At 33.8% G+C, this 26,938-nt stretch overlaps 1 protein-coding gene across 4 annotated transcripts in view; it reads right to left on the bottom strand.

Annotated features, from left to right (window-relative positions):
* LOC106664675 (cyclic nucleotide-gated cation channel alpha-3) overlaps window positions 1-26,938 on the bottom strand; it is a 177,540-nt gene that overhangs the window by 54,160 nt on the left and 96,442 nt on the right. For all 4 annotated transcript variants that reach the window (XM_024228652.1, XM_024228655.1, XM_024228653.1 and 1 more), the window contains exons 4-5: window positions 16,627-16,918; window positions 15,923-16,564 (exon numbers count right to left, since the gene is read on the bottom strand). In XM_024228652.1, coding sequence (XP_024084420.1) covers window positions 15,923-16,564; window positions 16,627-16,918 — 934 coding nt within the window. The remainder of the gene's footprint in view (window positions 1-15,922; window positions 16,565-16,626; window positions 16,919-26,938) is intronic.

Genomic DNA, 26,938 nt, shown 5'->3' with positions numbered 1-26,938 from the left:
CATTAGTTTATCTATTTATCTATCATAGTTGAATGGAAGAATAAAAGGATAAGGATGAGCCTCACTCGGAAACTAATTTATCCTATTGCCCTCCAAGCTTTAATTTTTATTTTTTATTTTTAAAATTCTTAATTTGGAAGGCCAAATGTATGCAAAAATCCCATTTTAAATTACATACAAAATTTATTTCTGTTTCTTTTTTGATTAGAATTGTGAATTTTTGTTCCATAATTTAAACATTTCCCATAGGCTTGTACGGCTAATAATAATAATAATAATAATAATGGAGTCAGACTAGCTACAGTCTCAGCATGAGTATAGGCTCAACCTTGTCCTTTTATTCTTTAATTCAAATATGATAGATAAATAGATAAACTAATGCTACATAACAATAATAAGAAACCAAAACACATTAACACTTTTTTTTTTTGAGGGAGCTATTTTTCTTATTTAAATTGCGATTTTAGGCATTGCAGTTCATTACCCCGCAATTTGTATTTTCTTCCATTTCATTTTTCTGCTCCGGCAGCCTCAAAAACTTCTGAAAAAAGAAATCTTGCAACTCTCATTCAAACATTAGCAGGCATTCAATGTTACAACAATTTGGGAAAAGGCTTAAATCTCATTATAAATTCCAATAAATTTGAGAAAGCTGAAAAGTGCTCTTCGAAAGAAACACTGGGGACCCAGTAACTCCTGTAAATCATAATATTATTATTATTAGCCATGCAAGCCTATAGGAAATGTTTAAATTATGGAACAAAAATTCAAAATTCTAATAAAAAAAACAGGAATAAATTTTATACGTAATTAAAATGGGATTTTTGCATACATTTGGCGTACCAATTTAAGAATTTTAAAAGGAGAATATATGAGGACTACAATCTAATGCCAGTAATTCCAATATGCTATTTATTTAAGAAAAATTATATTTTAGTTATTTTAACAGAATATGTAGTTTATTTTATTACGATGATAGATGATATTATTTCATTTCACTTATCTTTGGAATAGTAGAGAGGTATTGCATAAAATTGCTATTTCAAGTCATCGTTATATTCAAATCTTGGGGACTAAAGCCGAAAATGGCCTATTGGCTGTACACGGCAGTAATAAGAAACAGAATAACCTAAGCTGGTGGAACAAAGCTCAACAAAAAGTAGCTACCGAAACATTAGGCAGCAGACAAAGACTAGGAAACCTATGTATCACAGGGGCAATGAGAACAGCCTCTACAAACGCATTAGAAACTTTGCTAAACCTACCTCCACTGAAAATATTCATACAAGGAGAGGCTAGGAAAATCTCTCTTAGGCTCCAGAAACAATTAAATCGGAAAGGAACTAAACGATTCGGGAATACAACCATAATCAACAAAATCAGACACCCATTATTATAAATAGGGACTGATTATATGATCCTTGAAACAATCTTCACAACTTCCTATAAAGTCTCAACGGACTATAAAGGAGAGGAAAAACACAGGAGAGCATCAGATACAATGATATGGTATACAGACGGCCCCAAAACAAACGAAGGAACCGGTTTTCTGTACAAGCGCAAAACATGAGCAATCACACTCATTAAGGGAGTACACTTCGGTCTTTCAAGCGGAAATACATGCCATCAATGCTTGTGCCCTGGAACATCTTAAAAGAGGTTACACTAACAAAAAAATCCTCATAAGATCAGATAGCCAAGCAGCCATTAAAGCTTTAGCATGTAAAAGAATCACATCAAAATTAGTCAGTGAATGCATCCAAAATCTCCAAAACCTGGGGAAACACAACAACCTGATGATATCTTGGGTGCCAGGGCTCAGGGGAATTTTGGGTAAAGAGAAAGCAGACAGTCTGGCCAGAGGAGGATCTACAAGACCATACATAGGCCCCGAACCTATTCTTGGGATGACAAAAACAAATATAGAATCCTTCATCGCAGAATGGATCCAAACAAAACAAAAGGAGAAGTGGATTCTCCAAACTCAGAGGAGTGGTAGGCATAGTAAACTTATGATGAAACAACCCTCACCAAGACTGGCAAAAGCGGAGAGGGCCAAACTCAGAGGAGTGGTAGGACTACTGGCCACTGGCATCTGAGAAAACATCTACACACCATTGGTATATACAACGATGATTCCGTTTGCAGATTATGTAATGAAAAGGAGGAAACAGCCACTCATATCATCTTCGAATGCGAAGCAACAGCTCAATGCAGATTTAACCTAACGTACGGAAAAACTTAGGGAATCAAATTGCAGCAGCGACAGTCAATGACCTGATACTTCTAAGAAGAAGGATTGAGTCTATTGCACTGAACTAACGAACTCGGAAGGTAAAATAAGCCAGAAGGCTGCAGTGCCTGGGGAGTATAAACCCCATTTCCTAGTATCCTTTTCTACCATACCATACCATACCATCGTTATCTTTAACGTCTTTCAAATAACGTTGCCAACGCTAAATTTCTTGGGAAGTTCGTAGTAGTTCAGGTTATAGTCGTATCTGACAAGCCTGTAAACAAAGGCACCGTTCACTGATGATATGGATTTTCTCTAGATTGCTGATGATAGTTTGGCAAATGCTGAGGAGGTGATAGCTTGATACGTAGAAAGTAAACAAATAATTACCAATGTAATTACCGGGCAATTCGTGGCAAGTTAGATTATATAAAATTGAGGATGAAACGTGTGAAAAATCTTTTTTAAAAAAGCTTTTACCTTAGCTTAACAATTTTAGCAAAAACTAAAATACTACAGTGCAATTAGTTAACGATATACATACTCATTATAACCCCATTCTGTACCTGAATGTTGGAATTTTAGCTTTTAAATTGCATTTAGGCGTTTGAGCCAAAGGGCCTGTTTTACGTATGTAAATAAAACAGTTAAATTTTAATGTTGGAACATCAAATGTACATATATTCTTAGAAGACGTACTCATGAAAGCATGTACGAATTGTAAAATGTTAACTATAAAATAGACTATTTTATTTTATTTGTGCATATATATTATTTTTCAAATTCGACAATATTTCCACAAAAAAAAACTTTTGTTGAACCTGCATTGGGCCACTTAGGGTCAAAACTGCTTTGCTGACAAATAACGTAGTGCGCTATTTCAGATCTTAGATTAACTATCCGCTTATGTAGTTCATTCAATTTAGCGTTCACGCAAAATTTCCCTGATAACGCAGATAATAATAACGACCACTGCAATTTGTACGTCTGTCATTTTTTTCTTAAGCACAAGAAAGTAAAAGTCCAAACAATAACGAAAATCGTTACCCGTTAAAAACTGCGAAATCCCTTCTTCACTGTCCAAACGGGAAAAGAGAGAAAAATCGCTGTGACAAATAATAGTGTAATCCGAGACTGGATATTAATTTGGGAATTTGAATGAGATTTTAGATACGGAGGAAAAGCTTTAATGAAGTAAAACAAATCGGAAACCCGATACCCTTTCCGACGAGACCATTAGTTTGCTTTGTGGGCGCCATTCTCCAAGTGGGTCGAATCAAAGAATGTCGATTACAGCTCACTAGATTTTTATCATAAGCAATTTCCAACACTTAAATTCATGTTTAAGCAATAACGCAAAGCATTAAATTGTCATATAAAGGAGGAACTTGTTTCTAACTGGCAAACAATATTACCAGTACTGAATAAATATATTGATGATTCTGTTGTATTAAAAAAAAATCTAAAATCGTTTACATAGGAACATACTATACTGAGCAAAGTGAAACAAAATATTATCGTACACAATTATGAAGTTAAAGTTGGGAATTTTTACATATCGATACATTTATCGTTTATCGTATTTTTCGCTTTCATAAAAATTCCCTCAGTGGCAGGGTTATAAAAAAATATGGCACATTTCTTTCGTTAAAGGACGATATCCTTTTACCCAGAAAGGCCCCCTGAAAGAGATAATTTGTGGAGAGTTTAAATTTTTTATTCTCTTTGATTTGTATAAATCAGTTCTTTCAGGCGAAAATTTGTTTTTCTAAAGGTTTTCTGAAACAAACCATCTGTTTGGAGAATTTTATTCCATGGATTGATTTAGAGCCTTATCAGATAATTATATAAAACCACCTCCATGGTAAAATTGAATTCCGCACATTTTCCTCATAAGAATAATTACCAATTACCGACCATTCTTTTCTCTATGCGTGAATTAGGAATTTGGAAAACACTTTTCTAAAATCTGAACAATGCTTAGTAGTAAAAAATAAAATAAAAATAATTGAAAATTTATTATTTAAGTTATTCGTGTTTGACGAAAGTTATCGTTAGAAGTTAGGAGACTCGGAGCTAAATTTCAAAATTCGTAGGTTCGTAGTTCCTCTATTTAGAAAATGCAAAAAGCTTTTTAAAGTTCTATACAAGACTAAAATAATTTCATATTATCATTTAAAAGAGAAATTTATTTATGCCAACGCCACTTTCGACGATATATTTCGTCTCCTTCAGAGTCTACAGAGATTTGATGTTACATTCATATAGACATATCACATATTCTTGACAAGTTACAGGTATGTAGTCAAAATTTAAACACGTTTACACGTGTAAAATAACAAAACCCATCTATCTTCATTACTATTTTAACTATACAGGGCGTCCTTTTTACATGGTCCGGCTGAATTTCTGTTGAACCAAAGACTCTATAAAAAAAGTACCTTTTTTGGAGTAAAATTATACACGGTACCTCAGGCCCAGTTCAACCTCAACATTTCAAATACGTCTTTCTTTCAATTAATTAATGTGTATGTAAGGTATTGGTTGAGATAAAAAAGTCAGTTTGGAAAAACGCATTTCGTTTGTTTCGTTAATTCCAATAATTTGCTTTTTTACTAAAGTAAATATTAATTGCCTTTTTCGTTTACATTCTGTCATTGTTTGTCAAACTCGCATTATGAGAGCAGATCTTAATTTTTGGATGTAAATCATTTTACAATAGTACCTATTCCTTACATTCAGTATTCCATTCGAAGAAGAGTACATTTTTCGATCAACAGCGAGTTGATATGAATGACTGCTTTATTGATAGTGGTGGTATTGCGTGTCGTGCAGTCGAGGTGTACTCTCAGAAACTTCTTGATCGCCTCAGAGAAAACCACAAAACGTTTATTCGTGTTGCTCGTAAGATGAGGGAGACGTTGCTGTCCATCACCAAGAAAATGGCAGCGTAATTTCTAAGAGAAGCTGAATAGCTGAATACAGCAAGTTCGCGAAAATCCGAATTCCTCTCTCCGAAATGTAGGAAGGGCTTTACGTTATAACATTACTCCGGACAGGCGCCTAATGTCTTTGCACAAATGTCGATTGGCATACTAAACCGTTGGGATTTTCGAACGTGGTCAGAGGAAAATCAGAAAATTTCGAACTTGTTTCATCATCAGTTGGTTCACAGTATCAATGTCTGTTTCCGCACATCGAAAAACTCTTTCAGATTTTTGATATTCGGAAGAGAACCGTTATTATTAGTTCAGCTTGATGTTTAAGATTGTAAAGTTAGGCCAACGGAAATAACGCTCTGTTGTTCGTTCATTATTAGTACATCTAGACTCGTTAGGAATTGTTTATAAAAATAAATAGCAGTGGATAGAAGTAAATAATAACTGTTGATTGATGATTACAATCGATTTAAGAACAGTACAGTTGATCCCCGAATGCTTTGAGTTCGGTTAAGTGACGAATATTCGTACACTTCGAAGCAGACAAGAAAACTGACAGTAAGCCGTCCCCCCTAGTGGGGCTTCGGCGAACGTTTGCTCGGCATTCGGCGAATCCCCCATGTCTGAAGTCACCTTCAGGTTTTCCTTTGTGGGAGACTATACATACTGCCACAACAGATTCAATTTTTTTTGTTTAAATACTAATGTTTTATTACAACCTCTTTTTATTAAAAAATAGAAAAATAATTGAAAATTATTTATCAATTTATTATTTAATAAAAACAGGTATGTTATATGTAATTAATTATATATAATTAATGTTTCTCTTTATTTTATCTAAAATATTACGTATAATAAAAATAAACATTATTTTAATACATTAATAATAATAATAATAATAATATGTTTTTTAATATTTCACCATAATCGGTTATATATTATTAATATATTTATTAATTAAGCCACATTTAATAGTACATTTTTTACACTTTTTATTGTTGGATTACATTATTGTATACATTAGTACAGTTTTTGTTTATTGCAAGATGTAACGGAATTGCCGAAAATTGAATATTGGTGTTTGAACGGAATTTGGTTGAAGCTGCTCAACGATTATATTTTCTAAGCGGGAAAAATTGCAATCCAAGAACAAAGGAGAACCTAAGCTTTCATACAATATTGTTATGATCCACTTAGTGAAATTGTGTGCGGTTGAGTTTGGAAAATGAGGTCTTTCTCTGAAAGATAAAAACACCGTGTTAATTCACCAAATTGATCAGTTTAGCGCGTTAAAATAAAATAATCACGGTTTTATCAGGTTTACACTTCATGTGACTAAGGTGTTAAAACGGTCTGAGAAACAAGATAAAGTAACTTTGTTCGAAAATACTTGATTGGTTGTCTGGGTTTAATGTACCTCCGACTAAATATTTAATTTGACTTTCTTCTGGTTTAAGAAAAATATGACTGTATGGATAATTCTTCATGTGTCTTATAAAGAGAATCAAATGGACATTATAATGATTGTATAAAAATAGAGAGAAGAAAGGAAAGAGATTGATGAATGAGTGAGTGAATGTAAGTGAGTGTGTGTGTGTATGTGTGTATGTTTGAGTGAGTGAGTAAGAGAGGGAGAGAGAGAAAGAGAGAGAGAGAGAAAGAGAGAGAGAGAGAGAGAGAGAATAGTGCGTTTGCAAGATTTGTGTATATAGTAATTTGCTCTTTCATGGAATTTTACAAAAAAAAGTATAATTTAGTGTAAAGTTCATTATAAACTTCAGGTCTCATAAGCAATTTCATGAAATTTAATAATAGTAATTTATTCAAATAAAATTAAACTCTCTAATACAAGTTTGACAATAATATTATATATATAAAACACACACACACGCACACACACACACGCNATAGATTATAATGGATTTAATAATATTATTACTGACTTACTTTTACAGTCCAAATTTAGATCTATTAGTAGTTTACTAAATTGGCGTGAAAACGTGTGGTTGTTTGACTCTCTGACAGAATTTAAAAGAATAAAAATGATACTTAGTGATAAATGCCGATGAACGAGTTTTGATATTGGGAAAGCAATAGTCCTTGCCGTTCTTCGCGTTGTGACCGACGGGGCTTAAAGTTACTTTCCAAATCGAATTTTAAATAGCTCGAGTTGAGGTTAGGGGCAATTGTCCGGAGGGGCTTGTCAAAATCATAATAACGTATTTGCCTCTGGCTACTTGTTGCCAGGGTGATAATTCCATAAACTACGGACAAAATCGGGGAAAAGTTGTAAAGAAACTGATGGCAACTTAGCATCAACCTCGGGCTGACCCTAATTCAATTCTCTACCATCTTTCTTCATGAAAAAGAAAACTCCATTAATTGAGTTTTTCTCGACATTTATGCTAGCTGGAATCGTGTTTTATCAACAGAATAAATTTTGTTAATTTTGATTTAATTTAGAAATTTTATTGTTTTGTGATCAAATCAGAAATAGACAGAAGCTTTAGAATTGAAATAAGGATACAATTATGTTAATTGGTATCGGTGAAGATTCTTGCAACTAGGACAGACTCAGGTTGAGGTGCAGAAATTTCCTATCCTTAATTGGTATCGTTTTTTTGACATAAAATATTTTTCATTTATCTGTTCACAATTTAGTCAGAAGTTTACTATCATTGTTTCTTTATTCTTTTTGGATGTTTTCTTACTGACTGGTAACTGTTTATTATTCATTTTCACCAACAATTAAGTTGTACTGCCTAAATATGGATTTATTTAACTTTAGAAGTAATTGTTGCAAAAGGGAAACTCACTGCAAACATTGGTATACAAGTAATAAATTATTCCATTCTATTCTACTGACTGACCAGGATAATGGGAGAACATCAAATTGTACATGTTCAAGTTTAAAACAACTCGCGGAATACCCGACGCTACTTTGAAAGTTGAAACCTAGTTTACGAAAAGAAGGGTGTATCAGTTTCATGAAGAACAAATTTTGGGCAAATTATAGCAGCCTTGTACAAAGTTATGAATTATGTAACTATTTTTACATACATTTACTTTATTTTACGAATATAAAAATAAGAGCGAGCCGTATTAATATTTCATAGTTAATTAACTTCTCTGTTAATTTTTTATATATTCTCTCGAATCCTTTAGTGACAAATTTGAATAATACGGCAGTGCTCTTTACAAAGGGAGACTACTGCGGCCTTTGGTTTTCCTTCTCATATGCCCTTTATGCAGTACTTCTCATTTAGGTATCATACGGAATTCCGCGGAGCAAAGGAACGAATTAAACCACGCGGCAACCGACCAATTTAACCGCAATCGTGAAGTGTAAAATATGTGTTTCAAATGTCGAGCGGATTGCATTAAATGTACGTTGCGTTCTTTGGCGTTGATTTCCTGCGAGTAAAGTGAATACTAATAATTAAATATTTGTGGCAGCCGCAAAGAATAATTTTGTTTATTGGAGGCCCAGCAAACAAACTGTAATCGCAGAAAACTCCTACCGTTTTATATTATATATAAACATATTTCAACTTTTTAAAAGATAAAAATGTAAAATTAATTCGTCTATATGAAAAAAAAGAGTGGCGTGGCCTTTTCAAGCCTGTGTAATGAGAAACGTGCAGGGGATTAATTAAAAATGGAAAAATGGTCCAGCTCTGCTGTTAAAGTCAAATTAATTTTCTACCTGAAATCCAACTCCGTTTATTCACGTATGCAAAAGGGTAACGTGAAGCAGTCGTACATGCTACAAAAACGATAGGTAAACGAATTTTTGATTTTTAATATTAAAACACTCAATAACTTACTAATCTAAAAGTAATTAAACAGTTTTAAACACAAATTTATACTTCTTAAGCTTAAATGAAATGTCTGTTTTGTGGTCTGCTAGTGGTGTGCATTGCTCGTCTTTCGCTATTTTATATGTTAAAATGCAGCTAAATATTGCTGGAACTACGTCGATTAAAGAAACTCTAAATACCTATAGTAAATAATCGACTATTAATAATTCGAAACGAAAAGGTCACAAAAATAATTCAAATTATCAAGTTGTTTGAATTATCATTAGAAAAGAAAATCAAATTATTAAGAGTTAATATGTATTTTTAGAAGTATTACTTGAATTGTTCATGCATAAATGATCGTAACAATAATGAAAAACTGGAAATATATCAATTGCCAAATTGAACATGATTATGTGTTTAAAAAAATTCGCGAAAGCAATGTAACTTCCTTGGCAGGTATCGCCTGATAAATCACTGCCCCGAAATGAAAAGTATATCCATGTCCTATTAATCCACATTACAAAAAATCAATTTTATATAGCAGCAGAACAATTGTTTCCTAGATATTTCCAAAGAAATGGTAAAATAAAAAAGGCAGTCCATGATCACAATCATTAAAATAGATGTTTTTTTAATCGACTAAGATAAAGATCAACCGGGGTGATTGGGAAAAAACTCAATCCCAATGAGTACACTCCTCTCTTAATTTTATCACTACAATTTGTAAAAAATGATTGTTGACCGCTGTTTATAAAAATTATATTGTTTATGTAGCAATTTTTGCTCTTCCGATATGAAGGACTGGTACAGCTGGAGATGGCGATATCGTCAAAATGAAAAGCCCAGAGAAAATATTTGAAATGGCTTCCGATTACCGAGAAAAAATTATTTTCAAGTTTATAAGTTTATTTATTATAAATGGATTGTAAAATAGATTATAATGACGTGTAATTTAAGAGGTTCTAAGGATGATTCTATAAAAATGTGATTTTAATGTTTGCGATTGATTGTAAAGGATTTTTATACATCTTCACTAGTTTGAAAACTAAGGTTAAAAATCAAGAGCGAGAATAGACGGACCAGAGATGTTTGATGGAGAAAACCATTTTTTAAAAATAATTATGGGTGAACTTGTTTTCCGCTAATGAAAACGGCGCTCGGACATACTAAACCTGCAACACAGCCAGGTTCGGCAAAACTGTATCGCAATTAATTCAAGCTCAAAAGACGAGTCATGATCAGAAAATTTATATTAAAATCATTTTATATTATTTGAAGGGTATGTAAAAATTTTAAATTATGACATATTACCTAGGTTTTTTAAACTTTTGTCAATTTATGAATTTTATTTTTAATCATCTCTCTCATTTTATTTGTGTGATTTCGCATTAACTTATAAATACCAGGCAGGTTTTGATTGTAATCGGCAACTAAGATATTCGTGCAAGCAGAAATACAGGTATTATCGTTTGCTAACGCAGGATGTGAATCTGTTAGTGGATAACTTAAATTTGGCATTTCCGGTGTTGAAGTGTCCGAAAAATCTCAAGACTTTCCTATTCTTCCTTTCCCCTTTTGATTAAAATCTATGGAATAATAAGAACAAAAACGATAAAGATCTGTCGTATGTGTGTGTTTCTAATAACATTAAAGTAAATTGGATATTTTGTTTTGCCCAAAATGATGTTTTGTTAGATTTTCTGATTGTCGTCGATAACTTCTTAACAAACTTCTTTTTGGTAGTTTGTGTTCCCGCTTCTTCAGTCTCTTCCTTATTTTCTAAAACTGCAAAATATTTGCCAGTATATATTTGTAAGCTTAATGCAATTAATAACAAATTCAAATTACAGATCAACAATAGCAGAGAAATTGGAATAGAATTCTATCTTCTAACTATCACATTTAAACATTTATAGAATTCGTGGATAAATGCCCAAAAATAATAATTTATTATACCGTAGAAATAACGTAATAAAATAAATTACAAATTTAATTTATAATTTCTATTATGTAAAATTGATTTTTAATGACTTATTGTTCGATATTTAAAATTTGTCGAGTTTTTTTTTAAAACAAGAACATTTCACTTTTTTGCTGCTTTATTTTACATCAGGTTTTTTGGACGTTTCAGGAATTAACACTCATCATAAAAAAATAAGAAGCAGATGATGGGTGTACTTTTCAAAAACATTCAAAAAAATTAATGTAAAAATAGAGATGGAAATTTAAAAATAACTTTAATTAAAATTTAAAACGCCGGGGTTTTTATTTTGAAAATCTCTTCTGGCCTATCTTTAAATTCGCTATCCCACCACCAACAAAAGTAATCTTTATTTGACTGTTAAGATATGTGAAGTACAGCCGTGGACATAAAGTAGTTGGGGTTACTTTTTTCAAAAGGATCGAACTCCACACTCACCCCATCATTTATAATTTCTATTTTTATAATTTCCATAAAGTAGTTATACTATGATAATGTTCTCTATACATGACGCTAATTATATTATTGCTGGATAATATGTAAACGGTAATAATTAAAACCATTTCAAAATGGGATTTTTAGCCCCGTTGTGTTAGAATTCTCATTTGTTTCATGGACATCTCAGCAAGTTCCACCTTTTAGCTAGTTAAGACACTTAGCCCGTTGCTTTCACAAGTCACTTTGTGTAATTGGATTTCTTACAGTTTTTTTCTTAAACACAAAAATGAAATTGTACTTTTGCAATTAAAGGAAAAGTGTACTTCGTCGACGGAAGGAAAATATTATGAGTTTCTTTGGAAACAATCACGTAATGTGATCAGACAGCAGTTTCAACCTAAACGAATTTTCTTTCAATATGCTCGTAGAAGACTCGCTGAAGTTTGTCCCCCAAATTAATTATTTAACAAATGTTTAATAAAATCGAATGTAATATCATGTGCAGAAGCTAATCATATGGGGACTAAAGGTAATAAAAAATGAGCTGCTTTTGATCAAAATTAAATTTAATCCTAGTACGGTTCGAAAAGTGAGTAAAAAAAAAAAAAAATTAAATTGTATTGTATTGTATTAATAATTTATGAGCCGACAAACATCATGTGCTCATCACCGGTCCTCTGCGCTTTAAGCAAAAATTCTTGATTTTTTTATTTTTTTTTTATAATATCTAAATTAAATATTATAGAAACAAAGCTGCGATAAAATTTGTTATAAATAAAATGATTGTTGTATAGTGTAATAAAAGATTATACTTTTAGTAATGTTTTTAAAAGAAATACTATTTATTACCATCTGTACATTATTATATATTATGTAGTGTTTTGATACATATTTACAAATCGCATTGACCCGGTACGTGTGTTGAGAGGTGCTACAGCGTTTGCCACATATGTGTTAGCAACTAGCAACTAAAAATGAAATGCTAGCACTGCACCCGGATGAAGTACGGCACATTTTATTACACTAGAAGCCAGCCATGCTAGCACTCAATGTAACAGATTAAGGGGTGAGGTGTCGTTTAAGGCGACGTGGAGGGTTCTCGAAAAGAAAACGTGTAGATAGGGTTTGAAAGTAGAGCTAGGATAGATTGAGTGATTGGTGTGGAATGGAGACGGGGGAATGGATCAGTTCGTTGAAAAAAGGAATGTTGAGGTCGTTGTGGACACTGAGGTTAGTCACGTAGTAAAAAGCTTTAACTGTGTCTTAGGACTAGATTAAAAGGGGCGTTGGATATTGTGTGGCCTAGCGGAACTTCACAGTTCACTATGTTAAAATTATTCGCAGTAATTTTTCGTATAAAGTTTGTTGGGTTTTGCAGGTCAAAAAATTTTCGGTCCTAAAGTTTTTGCTCATGGCAAACATATAAACTAGAAATGATAAATGATGGAGTGAGTGTGGTGTTCAATCCTTTTTTAAAAAGATAGTTCCTACTCACAGTAAGTTGTTTTGCAACTATCCGGATTTCGAGCCTTTTAGCTCATCATCAGGTTGAAGGACTTCTACAACCACGTCTCTCGACATGAATTGCCAGAGTGAACCGTTGATACCGCCGCCAACGCGACGTTTCAATTAGCAGCTGATTTTTTTAATGGCGCTCAATTTGAACGTGCGAAACGCGGAAATTATAACACAAATAAATATTATACTAGTAAATACTTAATATTATTAAATTACTATAAAAATAATAACAATTAAAATAATTAGTTTAATTATTTGGATGTTTGATATTATTTATGTACATATTTAAAATGGGAGGTAGATCAAAATCTGTTATATTATTAATGCATTTATCACCATGTTCAATTTTACATTTTTTAATTTCAAATTTCTCAAACCAATCTAATTCTTTCCCTTTGTTGAAACTATGTAACACTCTTGTATTTAGATTTGAATTGAAATTATGTTTTGTTTCTTTTAGTTGGTCCTTAAATTCCGAAAATTTGGTCGATTTAGACAAGTGTTCTTTTACTCTTGTTTTTATTTCTCTACCGCTTTGTCCTATATATTTAATATCACATTAATTACAATTGAGTTGGTAAACCCCGCTTTTTGCCTTTGCCTAAATCGACCAAATTTTCGGAATTTAAGGACCATCAAAAAGAAACAAAACATAATTTCAATTAAAATCTAAATACAAGAGTGTTACATAGTTTCAACAAAGGGAAAGAACTAGATTGGTTTGAAAAATTTGAAATTAAAAAATGTAAAATTTATCATGGTGATAAATGCATTAATAATATAACAGATTTTGATCTACCTCCCATTTTACATATGTACATAAATAACATCAAACATCCAAATAATTAAACTAATTTATTTTAATTGCTATTATTTTTATAGTAATTTAATAATATTAAGTATAATATTTATTTGTGTTATAATTTCCGCGTTTCGCACGTTCAAATTGAACGCCATTAAAAAAATCAGCTGCTAATTGGAACGTCGCGTTGGCGGAGGTATCAGCGGTTCACTATAGCAATTCATGTCGAGAGACGTAGTTGTAGAAATCCTTCAACCTGATGATGAGCTAAAAGGCTCGAAATCCGGATCGTTGCAAAACACTTACTGTGAGTAGGAACTATCTTTTTAAAAAAAGGATATAAACTAGAAGTAAAAAGATAAATTGTTTACTTAGGATGTTTTTCTGCATGACCTTTCTAAACAGTTAATTGTATTCAACGGATTTGAAATTTTGTTCGAAATATTGTACATCCATTTCATCCACGTATCGCTATTTTTAATAGTATTTGATAGAAATTATTTTGCAAAATATTTTTGTTGTAGTAAAAATACGGAGAACCGTTAGCTACTGTTATACCAATGCGGTGCTGATATATCAACTACAGCAGGGATCAATAGTGGGAGCATATATTTTGAATCTTTGATATGTCAGTTACACGTTGTGGACCTGGCCATGTTTTCGAGCGAATGATTTTTCTCACATAAAGAAAGCATGAATCTCACATGACATGCACAATAATAAAATTTTCTAGTAAAGCAAGTTGATTTTACTTTCAACTCACTTGTGAAGAGGTATTATAAGCTGCCGGATAGTCTATTTGATCTTGCACATCTCAAACAACGGTTTCATGGCATACCAGGGCCGTAATTTGTTTTTGTATTATCACACGGTCATACAAATTACAATCATCACGTGAATAACGTGCACGAGTTTGAACGATTTATTTACGCAGCAAACAATATTCTTAATTTTTCTTTAATTCTTACCACTAAAAAGAATTTATTCAATATTAATTGCGAGATTTCTCCACGTTATCTGTGGAGTAATGAACGTGTGGTTTGGTCGTTTCCAAACATTTTTGTCTGCCTATCCTAACTGGATTGAACTATTAGACGCGTTTCTTATTCGTCAGTAATTAAGAATAAGAGTAATTATCGATTAACGGTCACTAATCAACACATTTATTCTTCAGTGTTGGTGCTAGGAAATTTTCGTATGGTTTAATTTGTTTTATGTCCCTGTTTAGTCATGCATTTGCCTCCGCGTTCCCGTTTTATGTTGACTACGCCATTTTTGGGTTCCTTTTGTAGATATTTCGTTTCGGACCACTCAATTACATAGATATATTGAAGCGTATTGAATATGGACAACTCAATTATATTAACTGTAAATTTAATAATGTTTTTGGTATGCCGTGAAATATATGCTATAAAAATTGACATATTTTTGAAAGGGCGAGTGTTAAAATCCAAAACCTTTAATTATTGGAAGTATTTCGTATTTTCAGCTGTCTGAATCTTCAGTAGTTGCTGTTCATGACGTGAGTTCAATTGTTGGAAGAGGTTTTCCAAGAGTAAAGCAATGTTGGTGGTATTAATTGAATTTCGTAAAAGAGAGAGGGAGCAGCCAATTATTTTCATTTAATAGTACGTTTTTGTAGACAATTAGAGTTTGTGTTGTTTTTATTTAATTTTGCAAGAGTTTTCTATTTATGCATAAATATTATCCTTTACGGATTTAAAATAATGTGTATGTTTGATTGTTTTATTGTTAAGCCGAAGTGTTAAGGTAAGTGTACAATATTAGGTAACCCTGGGTGATATTTTGTTCGTTCGGGTTGGTTACTAATCTGTCTGACTGACCTTAAATTTCTTGCCGGGTCGAGTTCAAATTTCCAAAAGCAATTATTTGATAATGGCCGAGTAAACGCTATAAGGAGGAAATCGTTTGTTAGTGTGTCAGCCAGCACCTAGTATTGCGAAGAGAGGGAAAATAATTTATAATTGATTTGCTCGAAGGACACCGGACTCTTTGGTAGACGTCGTTTATCATTTTCCCTTTGATCGAGTCATCTCAAAGATTAAGAAAGTTTAGACCCTATGGATTTCCCGTACTACGACTCTGAAGGTACGGCCGTAAAGCAACATAGGGTTCAATCATGTATCGATCTGATCAAGTGTAAATGATTTGAATTGTGATTTATTATTAGGGCTTTAAGCTCACCTTGAAACTCCTTCCTCGCTGCAGAAACACTTGTCACTATGTTGGCGACATGGCCGAGAACAGTGGCGAAGAGCAGTAGTCCAAAAAGCAACTGCAAGATGACGAAAACGTACTCTCCTTTACTCCTCGGCCTCGGAAGATCTCCTATAGTCGTCAGAGCTAGAGTGCACCAATAATAACTCTGAAGGTATTGATTCACAACATCCGCTGTATCACTATCACCAAACACCCAATTTTTCGAACCAAACCCGTTATTTTTATAAATGATCCTGTACAAACAACCGTTCCAATGAAATATAACTAAAAGATAATGGATTAGGCTCGTAGATCTGAAAAGGTTTGGGTAATTCGTGTGGCGTTCAGTCCGATCCATAAAAGCCCAAAACCTATATATTTTCACCAAACGGAACGAGCGCAGTATTGAGTTGAATCCGATCGAGAGGTACAAGCAGTCCAGTGGGAGAAGGCATAGGCAATCAATATAGAACGTAGTCGAGTTCATGTAATAAGTCCTTAGCTTCCCGGAATCCGTTTGAAGTACTCCGTCCTCCAGATACCCCGTACGGAAATGAAACAGTATATCCACCAGGTACAGGAAGTCGGCGAAGTAATCCAAACAAAACCATACCAAAATCGAGTCACCTGAAACAAAATGGGCATAAATCATACAAACGTGGTATTTCCGCAGTCCGGTTGGCACTTACGATTTATCTCTTGGAACGCGAAACGGTAAATAATGACCCAAAAATTGTACAAAAAGGCTATCGAGACGACCATAGACCAGTAGTAGCAGAGTCGTCCAGCTGGATCGAAAACCAAGCTGAAACTGTGCGGCTGATTCTGGGCAGTGGGAGCCGGTGTGGTCACCTTGTGCCTAAGAGCCCGACAAGGAGGAGGGGCACCTCTCCTTGACAAGTCCATCTCCGAGCAAACTCCCCTCGTCACGCAACCACCGCTTGCTGCAGACATTGAGTCCCTCCATCTCGACAAATACCTCTGCAACAGTCGAAAACCCTTATTGGTCACTTTTGTCGATGAACGGCAAATCTGGTGGAAATGGCTGATACGACGGTGAGAGCCAGCCTCATTCTGATATAACAAATGGGGTCGGCGCACGAGCCTTGCATTTCTGATCGCCTTTTTCCTCCAGTGTGCTGCTCAAACAGGCATGAAAAAAGAAAATGTTTATTTTTTATCATTCAATAAATTTATTAAAACGTCTGCTGTATTAATTTACTCATTCTCCCTGATTTCAATTCATTTTAATATGGAACAAAACAAGTAAAGACAAACACCGAAAAGCGTAATTATACAATAAATAATATTTTCCCTAAATTTAAAGACTAACTCACCAATCAGCATGGGCTAAGAAATTATATACTTTTCTAATTCGATTAAACTACACANATCATGGATTGAAGACCGTCTGCTGAACTGTGCTGTGTAAATTTTCTTAAAATTAAACATAATTCACTAATTTCGTGGTCCGCTTGACCAATTAATATATTACAATTAATTAAGATTTTTAGTTGAAAAAAAAAGTCAATGGCACGAGCGGGATTCGAACCAACGATCTTCGGCTAGATACGCCGCTGCTCTACCACTTGAGCTGTCGTGAATTTTGCCATTTTACAAATGTCGTGTAATCTATTTGATTCTCGGCGACAAATGAACTACTTTTTATCTCAACTAGATACCTTAATTAATTGAGAGATATTAATTGGTCAAGCGGACCACGAAAACTAGTGAATTTAATAAGTTAAATGAAGTATATCTTCACTAAAAGCTCTCCGTGGCCATTTCATTGCCGAGAATCAAAAAGATTACACGTCATTTGAAAAATGGCAAAAAGGAGGGGAATTCAAAAGTTCGAGTGATCGAAGTCGCGATAGCTCAAGTGATAGAGCAGCGGCGTACCTAGCCGAAGATCGTGGGTTCGAATCCCGCTCGTGACAGTGACTTTTATTTATAAACGTGATGCTTTTTCTTTTAATCCTCCTCCTTTTTTTCTTTTCTTCCTCCACCTTCTTATTTTTCTTTTCCTCCTTCTTTTTCTTCTTCTTCATTTACATTTTCTTCTTCTATTGAACAGGTTTTTGCCGTTTCTTTTGCACTTCCGTTTTCTTATGCCCATTTTTTGAAAGGTGTAATAAATTATCACTACTCTCTCTTAACTCTCCTTAATAGATCTAAATAATTTTTTTTATCGAATTTAATACCTTTGTTTTGGTTTTTTAATTAAAGTTCAATAAGCCATCTTTCAAAATAATTTTTTAAAATCTTTGTCCTGTCTCTTTTAACTTCTTAAAACAGTTTTAGCATCCGACTGCTTAACAAACTCCACTAGAAGGGACTGGTTCCGTCCAATTTTATAACCTCTTACCGGACAGGCCCTGGATCCTAAAATTGCTTCCCTTCAACTTCCTCATTAGTTCTTCACCTATCTTTTTATTTTTTGGCCCTCTCGTTCCTCAAAACTCGGGTTTTCCGTCATAAGACTATTAAGCTCTCTCCACTAATTTCACATAAATTCTTATTACCATCTCTACAAACTGACTTTCTCGCTCAATGTCCTGCTCGGCAACAATTTTACTAAGCATATCTTAGCCCATTCTATTGTGTCCTTCATCTTCCATTGGTGGTAAAATCCGGCTTCGTTTACAAAACACAACCTGTCTAATTTCGGGTTTTTATCCCTTTACTTTTCACACCTAATTTTTCGTTTCCGGATTTATCATTTGTTGTATAACTGCATTATTTTGCCAGAGTTTACTTTTAATTGTTTGAATTAAAACACCAACAGCTAATGAAACATCTACAATAGATAAGCAAACTGGAAAAGTAAATTACAATTATAAAATTACAAACGAGTACTGAAGTATGAAAGAAAATATCGAGGGTCTGCTGATATGCAAATGTTAATTAAATTAATTTTCTAAGAAAAATAAAAAATAAGTACATAAATAATATAAATCAGAGTTGTCTGTCTAATTGCCTCCATCCCTGTTTGTTTTGGAATAAAAAAATATAATATTAAAAGCACTAGTTATATCCAAAATGTATAATAGAGATTAATTTAATCTAACAATTTCATTTTAAAAAAAGCTATTTGAAGTTACAAAATCGAATTACACTTTTCTGCCAAATCGCATGGAGTAACAGACAATTCGCATCTCTCCCAATTGTGCGTATCAGATTATTGAACTTTTTTCTAAATTATTTTCAATTAATTACGGTTTTGGTTGAGTTAAAAAAGTCAGGGTCACGAGCGAGATTCGAACCCACGACCTTCGGCTAAATATGCCGCTGCTCTACCACGACCTATCGCGAATTCGATCCACTCGGACACCAAATTCCCATCTCAACCCCACCTTTTGAATTTTCCCTCCTTTTTGCCATTTTTCAAATGTCGTGTAATCTATTTGGTTCTCGGCGACATATGAAATGGCCACGGAGAGCCTTAGTGAAACTTCAGGTTAACTTATTAAATTCTCTAGTTTTCGTGGTCCGCTTGACCAAATAAACTCTTTTCAATTAATTAAGGTTTTGGTTGAGATAAAAAAGTCAACTCCGAGTGGATTATCTTCTTATTTAGAAGGAAAAACGATTACAAAAATGCATAGATGTCTTCAAAGAGCATAAAGATCAAGACTGTCTTGTACGGACCAGTGAATAATTATTTCATATATATCCTTTACATATACAATTATATGTTATGTTGCACATATTATATATATCGTGCAGTTATGTTTACATTATATGTTGTAATATTAACTTATATAACATTATTTTATACTTTTTTATTATTTGTTTACTATGTTTTTCTGAACGACATGCTATGATTACTTTATAGATAAATAAAGAGTAACTACCTTTCTTCTCGGACTCTTGGTTTAATAGCATCCTAACCCTTTCCTAATTCCTAACTTGTGATGGTGGCCCATCACAATTAAAAGTTCCAAATTTCAAACGAATAAGGAAACCTCCAAATACGATTCGTCGTGGATGGGTCAGCTGGAGGCTTTAGGAAAGAGGGGAAGGATCATCAGTTGCCATTTTGCTCGGGCTTTGAGTGGATCGTTGTTGAACTGTAATTAGTTGTAATAAGTAGAAAATATTTAAATTTGTGAGTCAAAAGATTTTGGAAGGTGTTTGATCGACTATTTGAAAATATTCATTGTATAAATATTAAGAACGATTTTATTTTGAGTATTTAATTTGAAAGGGCTCAAAAGGTTACTTGAGATTTTACCTCACATCAAATTGTAAGTCATTTACTTTTTATTTTATATGTTTAATTAATTTCATGAAACATTGGAAACAAATGTTAATTTTAACAATAAATTAAACTTTTTTTGTGAAAAAATAAAAATCCTTTGTATCTCTGCAATTAACCTCTCCTCCTCTCCCGTCGACAAAAATTACCGAGATGTATTGCCCTCTAAGTAATAATAATCGTTTTTAAGCGACAATTTACCTTTTTTAGACTTTATGTCCTTATTTCCCACCCCATGGCGACTATAATACGAACACCACCTGTGGGGGTGCGGAGTGGAGAACCGTCGAGATCGTGTCTATCATAATGTCCACCGTTTCATCCGTCAGAATGAAGAAGCTATAAGCCACCTCAAATCTTACAAAGCTCCATCCTTAAAATTCTGAAACGCCTTGCCAAAATATCCATAATATTCATTACCTACCTATTTGATTCCGTCCTAAGAATAACCTATTTTTTTATATCCTGGAAATAATTCGTCAACTGTGTTATCCTCAAACCCCATACACTCACACATTATTTGATTTGCAAAGTACATGTCTCTTTGGATTGTTTCAAAAAGGCATGGTTTTTTTTTAAAGTGAATCCTCCTAATAATAAATTCCCCAAAGGCCTTCGTTCAACCTCACATGAGACAGTATTGTTCAGGGGATTTTCTTGATGTGGCCCTGCCTTTCAATCACGTTTGGCGCCAAAGATTGCTGTTTTTTCCTCAAGGACCTACTTCCCTCTACATACTGCCTGTCCTCAACCTTCCCAGTTACCTAACTGACCGTACTTTCAGTCAAAGATCAGCGTCTTCCTTAAACTATCTCCTTCTTGCTGGTGTTTCTCACGGTAGAGTTTTGGCTCGCATACTTCGTCAGATGTGCACAGCTGACATCACATCCCACCCTCAAACCACCACCCCAACATTTTCCACTCCAAACGTTCAACAACTCCTCACTCTACTGAAATCTTATTGACTCTCTTCTACTGACACCCCCAAGGTCTCCCATCCAGTGGCAGTGACGGTGCTAATGATACTAGCCTTAATTAAACAGTTAACATTGTGTCTCACAATACAGTCAAATAGTAGTTTCTCTAATATTGTTTATAATTTTATTAACTGTTTTCTTCTGATTGTTACTTGTTACCTTATGTAGTTGTAATGTACTGTAAAAAGATTATATAAAATAATGTGGTTGGATTTTTATATTTACCTCATATTCAAATGAATAAAACTTTCACTTTTTAATCTAAGACCAAACCTAATTCTAATTTCAATAGAATAAATTATAATATTTTCTTGTTGACGTCTATGGGATAATGAACTTCTCTGTATTTACGCTGCCTTGATCTGGCATTCGGCTTGTGATGGATCTGCTGTTTTGCCTTAACCTACTTATTTCCCAGATCCAACCCTGAAGGCCGCACAGTGATGTAGATAGATCTACATGATTCGAAACAACCCATCCGATCAATTTCTTGTGTATTAACATTTCGCAAAAGTTTATACTTTTATTTTATTTAATAATTTTTTAAAGCTACATGTTTATTTTGTTTCTATATGGGCTGTTTGAATTTTATGGGTGTTTGAAAAGTTGTTTTATAATGATTTTATCACGTTGATTCATGGTTCACATGTTCTTTAGCAAACTAAATTTTAATGGCGCTGAAGATGCAAATATATTTCTCTGTTTTTACTGTTATAATTTCACGCTTAATGCAATAAATTTTGTTGATATTCAGAGTACCTTATGTGATAGAGTGTGGGCAATACTAATAAATAATTCACTAGTTTTCGTGGTCCGCTTGACCAATTAATATTAATTATTCAAGATTTTGGTTGAAATAAAAAAGCCATTGTCACGAGGAGGATTCGAACCCACGACCTTCGGCTAGATACGCCGCTACTCTACGACTTGAGCTACCGCGACTTCGATCCGCATTTGAAAAATGGCGAAAAGGAGGGAAAATTAAAAAAAAAGGTGGGGTTGAGATAGGAAGTTAGTGTCCGAGCGGATCGAAGTCGCGATAGCTCAAGTGGTAGAGTAGCGGCGTATCTAGCCGAAGGTCGTGGGTTCGAATCTCGCTCGTGACACTGACTTTCTTATCTCAACCAAAAACCTTAATTAATTGAAAGCTAATAAATAATGTTTCTTTAGCTATTTTTTAGATCATTAGAATAGTACTATAACTTGACATAATGAGAGCAGTGAATTGTTTAAGAAATCACTTTTGAAATATGCAATTAACGGAACATAAAAAAAATCATTTACTCAAAATTTTAGGTTTAATTATGCCATTCTCGATATTCTTTAGGTGCCAAAGCTAATGTTAGAAAATATGTACACATTTTATTTATACTACTATCCATTTGTTAAATTTATTCCGAAACAATATCCAGGAAAGGAAGTAAGAGACTGAATTCGTAATTAGGTAGATCGACAGTGAGCGTTTCATTTTTAAGGGCCAATTGAATTTTACTGCGAATGGAACATCGCGGAAGAGGAAAATCTGCGCGTAACGCATAGGGAATTGGATTCGTAGTGGCATGTGACATTAACTCTCAGCCCCCTGCTATAATTTCAACACGCGTGGTTTGCAATTGAAATGAGGATTCGAAGCCGTGTGCGTTGATTTAATTCTTTCCCTGACAGCCCGTCGCAGGTCTCTGCTGGTGAGGCAGTTTAATTATTTATTTATTTGACATAACGTAGTTGACGAGCAAATCGAGATTTATCATTAGCCTTTAAACCGAACTTGTGTCATCTCCGTTGTATCGCTTATCTCTTAGTGCTTCACGTGCCATCTAGAGATGAGATCACTCGCCTGAATGTGTTATCTGCACGGTAACGTTTCCTGAATTGCACCCTAGAGACAGGAAAATGATGCCTATCGTCAAATAAATATCGTGGAACAGGCTTAAAGGCTTATCTCTAGGCAATTCCTATACAAAATGTATCAGCCGGCTTATTTGCAGTTAAAGTTTTTATGAATAGGAGATGTGGAGTGTATCAGGCAAGAAATCGCGTCGAAAGGCAACTTAGTCTTTTTGGTCGCTAAAACAAATAAACATATTACCAGCAGTTTAGATTTTATTATTTAACATCCGTTTCCTGGATAAAGCTTGATAGTCACTTTTGTCTATCAATTTGGAATCAAACTAATCCACTGTAAAGTCCTGGGTGATAGGAGAAACAAATGTAAAGGAATGAAACTAAATTAGCGAAGTAACGCAATTACCATTATGCACATATCCCACAGCTGGTACGGAGATAATACTGGGATTAACGCTCTCCACCATATGATAATGAGGACAGCGCAGTAAATTAGTATTAATATTATCAATGAGAAACATAAAAGTAAAATGGAGAGATAATAACAGCCTAATGAAGTAACATCCGATACTCATAGCCCCAAGAGACATGAACAGGATTTTGGGTTCAAACAAAATTTCTAAACAAATTTAGAAGAAGACAAACCTCTCCTTTGAGAACTGCACCATCTGCAGGTACATTGACGGATCTAGAACGGAGGAAAGTTAGGGGGTAGTTGACAAATACTCAGAACCCATGGGAAAATACACCCGTATCGACGCTGAAGTCATTCCAATTGAAAGATGTACCCATTTTAACTTGAACAAAGGGTACAAAAACTAGAATATATCTATCATACCATATAGCTAAGCAGGTGATGCTTGAACTTGTTCAATGCAAGTTCAAAATTCATCATTCATCAGTTGGTGCTGAATTGCTAAACTAAGTAGATTACATTTGCGTAAAAGTCATCCTCTTTTGGGTCCCAGGACATGTGGGAATTGAGGGCAACGAGAGAGCGGACGCCCTTGCATGGAAAGTGGCTATGCCGCTGATAGATCCTGAGCCCTTCTGTATTCACACTATAAATGAGTATCTTAGACAAAACGACAAATCGCAACTGAGGAAACAGTGGAATTTACCCATTGTACATAAACAATCCAAGAACTTTTTAGAAAATTTTGGAAGAAAAGAAAAAAACAGAATGAATCAAAGGAAGCAGGAAAAACTTCGGATACTTGCATGATACTTAATAGAACACTGCAGATTAAATAGACTTCTGAAGAAGATTGTTATAGCCAACTCGGCATGTGCAAATTCTGCAAAGAAGCAGAGGAGACACCAACTAACAAACTGTGGCGACACATTTGCCCGTAGGAGGAAGTGTTTTGGAACATAACAGTAGAAGAAATTTCAAAAAATTCGACCACTGAAACCAGGCCTACAAATCAAATTTCTTGATGAGCTAGAACTCATCGGTGTACTGAAAGTACAGGATAAAAGAGATCTCAAATGATTCACTTCAGAACAATCTATTAATTAGAACGTATTTAATAATTTGAATTTTGATGATCACAAATATTTAAAAACAAATATTTTAAAAAATGGTAGAAATTTCATTCTATTATTTAACGAGATTTTTATACTTTTTAATTGGTGTAAGTTATGTCATTTAAAAAAAAAAATTATGACGAGTTAAGCCCAACCTGGTTAAAATGTACTTATAATAAAAAACTTGTGCCAAAAAATTAAAATAAAACTAGTTCATCTCATTCTTCATTAGGAGAGTTATTTTTTCTTGTTTTTAGTCAACTTTACATAAAGTTTTATGTGTCATAATTAAATTAACACTGAAGTTCTAAGCCAGCGCCGTTAGCCAGGGATGAACTCCGAATAAGAGCGCAATGGCTCCGTAATATTATTACCCGCTTTTTCAAGAGGATCTTGAACCAGCAAATTTTCAGAGTTTTAATGATTAATTAAAATAGCAGTAGAACTTGGCAATGAATCAGTCTAGTCGTCTTCTTGGAGAGATAAACGCATTTTTCGTCTTGTTTCGCCTCCTCATGTTTAACTGAGTGGACATCTTGTAACAAGATTGTTACGTGCTTTTTAAAAACAATTTTGTATTAAAAGTGGAATAGATGTATGTAAGTATTAAAAAAAACTTTTTTTTTCAACTACGAGGTCATATCAACTTCAGTGTTCAGGTGATTTGAGAAAAAGCCTATTTGTTAGTGTTTATCCAGTTTTTCATTCAGGTTCCTCTCGACGGTTAATTCACCATGCATCCGGAATAAAAGTTTGTACACCATAAATGTTGTGCTTGATAATAACGTCAAGTAAAATACTTTTCCGAACCGTCATAGGGTGAGGAACAGAGTACCGAGTTTTAGCGAAAATGAAGATTTTACACAATGTACAGTGAAGTTGAAGTACAGTTGAAGATGGCGCAGATGCCGATAAGCGTTTGAGTAATTCAACAAACCCGCGAGGGAAGACGTACCCAATGCCGGTTCAGGTTGAGTTCTTTGCCTCGTAGATCCATCATCAACTCCAAAATACTCTTTGTAAATCATTTGGTTTTGAATTAACTATCGTGCAAAGAAAATTATTTCTTCAGTAATTTGCAGCCAGTACAAGCCATATCTGGGGCTAACCAAGCAGCAGTCAGACTATAAAGCACAGTCATTAAAATTGTGCTATGAGACAGATTGCAAATTTATGAAATACAGTCAGTCATTAAAAGGTAAGCAGATAGCTTGTTATGTTTTTAGCACAAAAAAAGCATTTGTCTAAATCTCCTCCGTCTAAGGTAACATGCACAGAAGTTTAATTGTTAGAAATGAAATAGAGTTAGATGAGTACTTGTAGTTTTATTGTCATTACAATATCTTAAAAGATAACCCTGTTTTTAATACAAATTGTGTCATAAATATAAATTAAATTATATCCAGGGGCAAAAGTTGACACGTATATTCCCGTGGGAATTTAAAATAGCACCTGCTGCGCGGAATTTACGAGGTTTCCCGGATGTGATATATTGTTGTATCAGCTCTTCCGTTGGTTCTAATTCTCCGACAAACGCCCAATCTCGACCTGTCAAGGAAATTAATCTCGAATGATATACATACATGCAGCCCTTAAGCCGAATGCTGATGTTAATTCGTTATTTTCAATTACACGACGATTCAACCGGGTTTTCTGCCGAATTTCTTGATTTCTACGGTGTTATAACGACTATATTTAAATACAATGAAATTACAATTCATTTTGTCGAAAAGGATTTTCTAAGAATCAATCAACATTTTGACTAACTGGTGATGGTAAATGTTACAATTATAGAACTATTAAAAAATTTATGAAAATCATTAAATATTTAAAAATTCGATAAAGAGTGTTTTAATGTTTTAATAATATTACACATAGCATTAGTGATGCATACATAAACTAATACATCTAACATCTGTGAAGAAATAAGATTAGCAGTTCGGTCGTTTCCAATCGTTTCTGCCTTGGATGGTTTGGCCCGTCAAGCCTTTCCTCATTTGCATCTTCAGTGGTGGATTTATGTGTTATTTTTATGCAGATAAGGCTTGTACATTTGTGAAAATTGAAAGGATGGTGTCGGTGTTATATTTGTTAAGGCACGTACGAATAAAAATAGATAAGAAACTCCATGCATTCGACATAACCAGAAAATCAATGGCATCAGACTTGTTAACAAAAACCGCCAAACAGAAATAAACTGGGAATAATAAATTGATATAAAACTTGATGGACAGACTAAAAATCAATACACCTAACCGAACAATACATACACGAATTACTAACATCACCATTCTTTTCATCATTCATCAGTAGAAAATGTAAGAAAGTAAAATGTGTAAGAATTAAAATAAAAGTACCTTCGGATCGGTGTCTTGCTTCATCCTATTT

This window comes from Cimex lectularius, unplaced genomic scaffold (assembly GCF_000648675.2).
Source record: "Cimex lectularius strain Harlan isolate CLEC.00 unplaced genomic scaffold, Clec_2.1 scaffold301, whole genome shotgun sequence".
Taxonomy (NCBI): domain Eukaryota; kingdom Metazoa; phylum Arthropoda; class Insecta; order Hemiptera; family Cimicidae; genus Cimex; species Cimex lectularius.
Note: the sequence above shows the minus strand (reverse complement) of the source record. Positions and strands in the feature narration are given on the sequence as shown.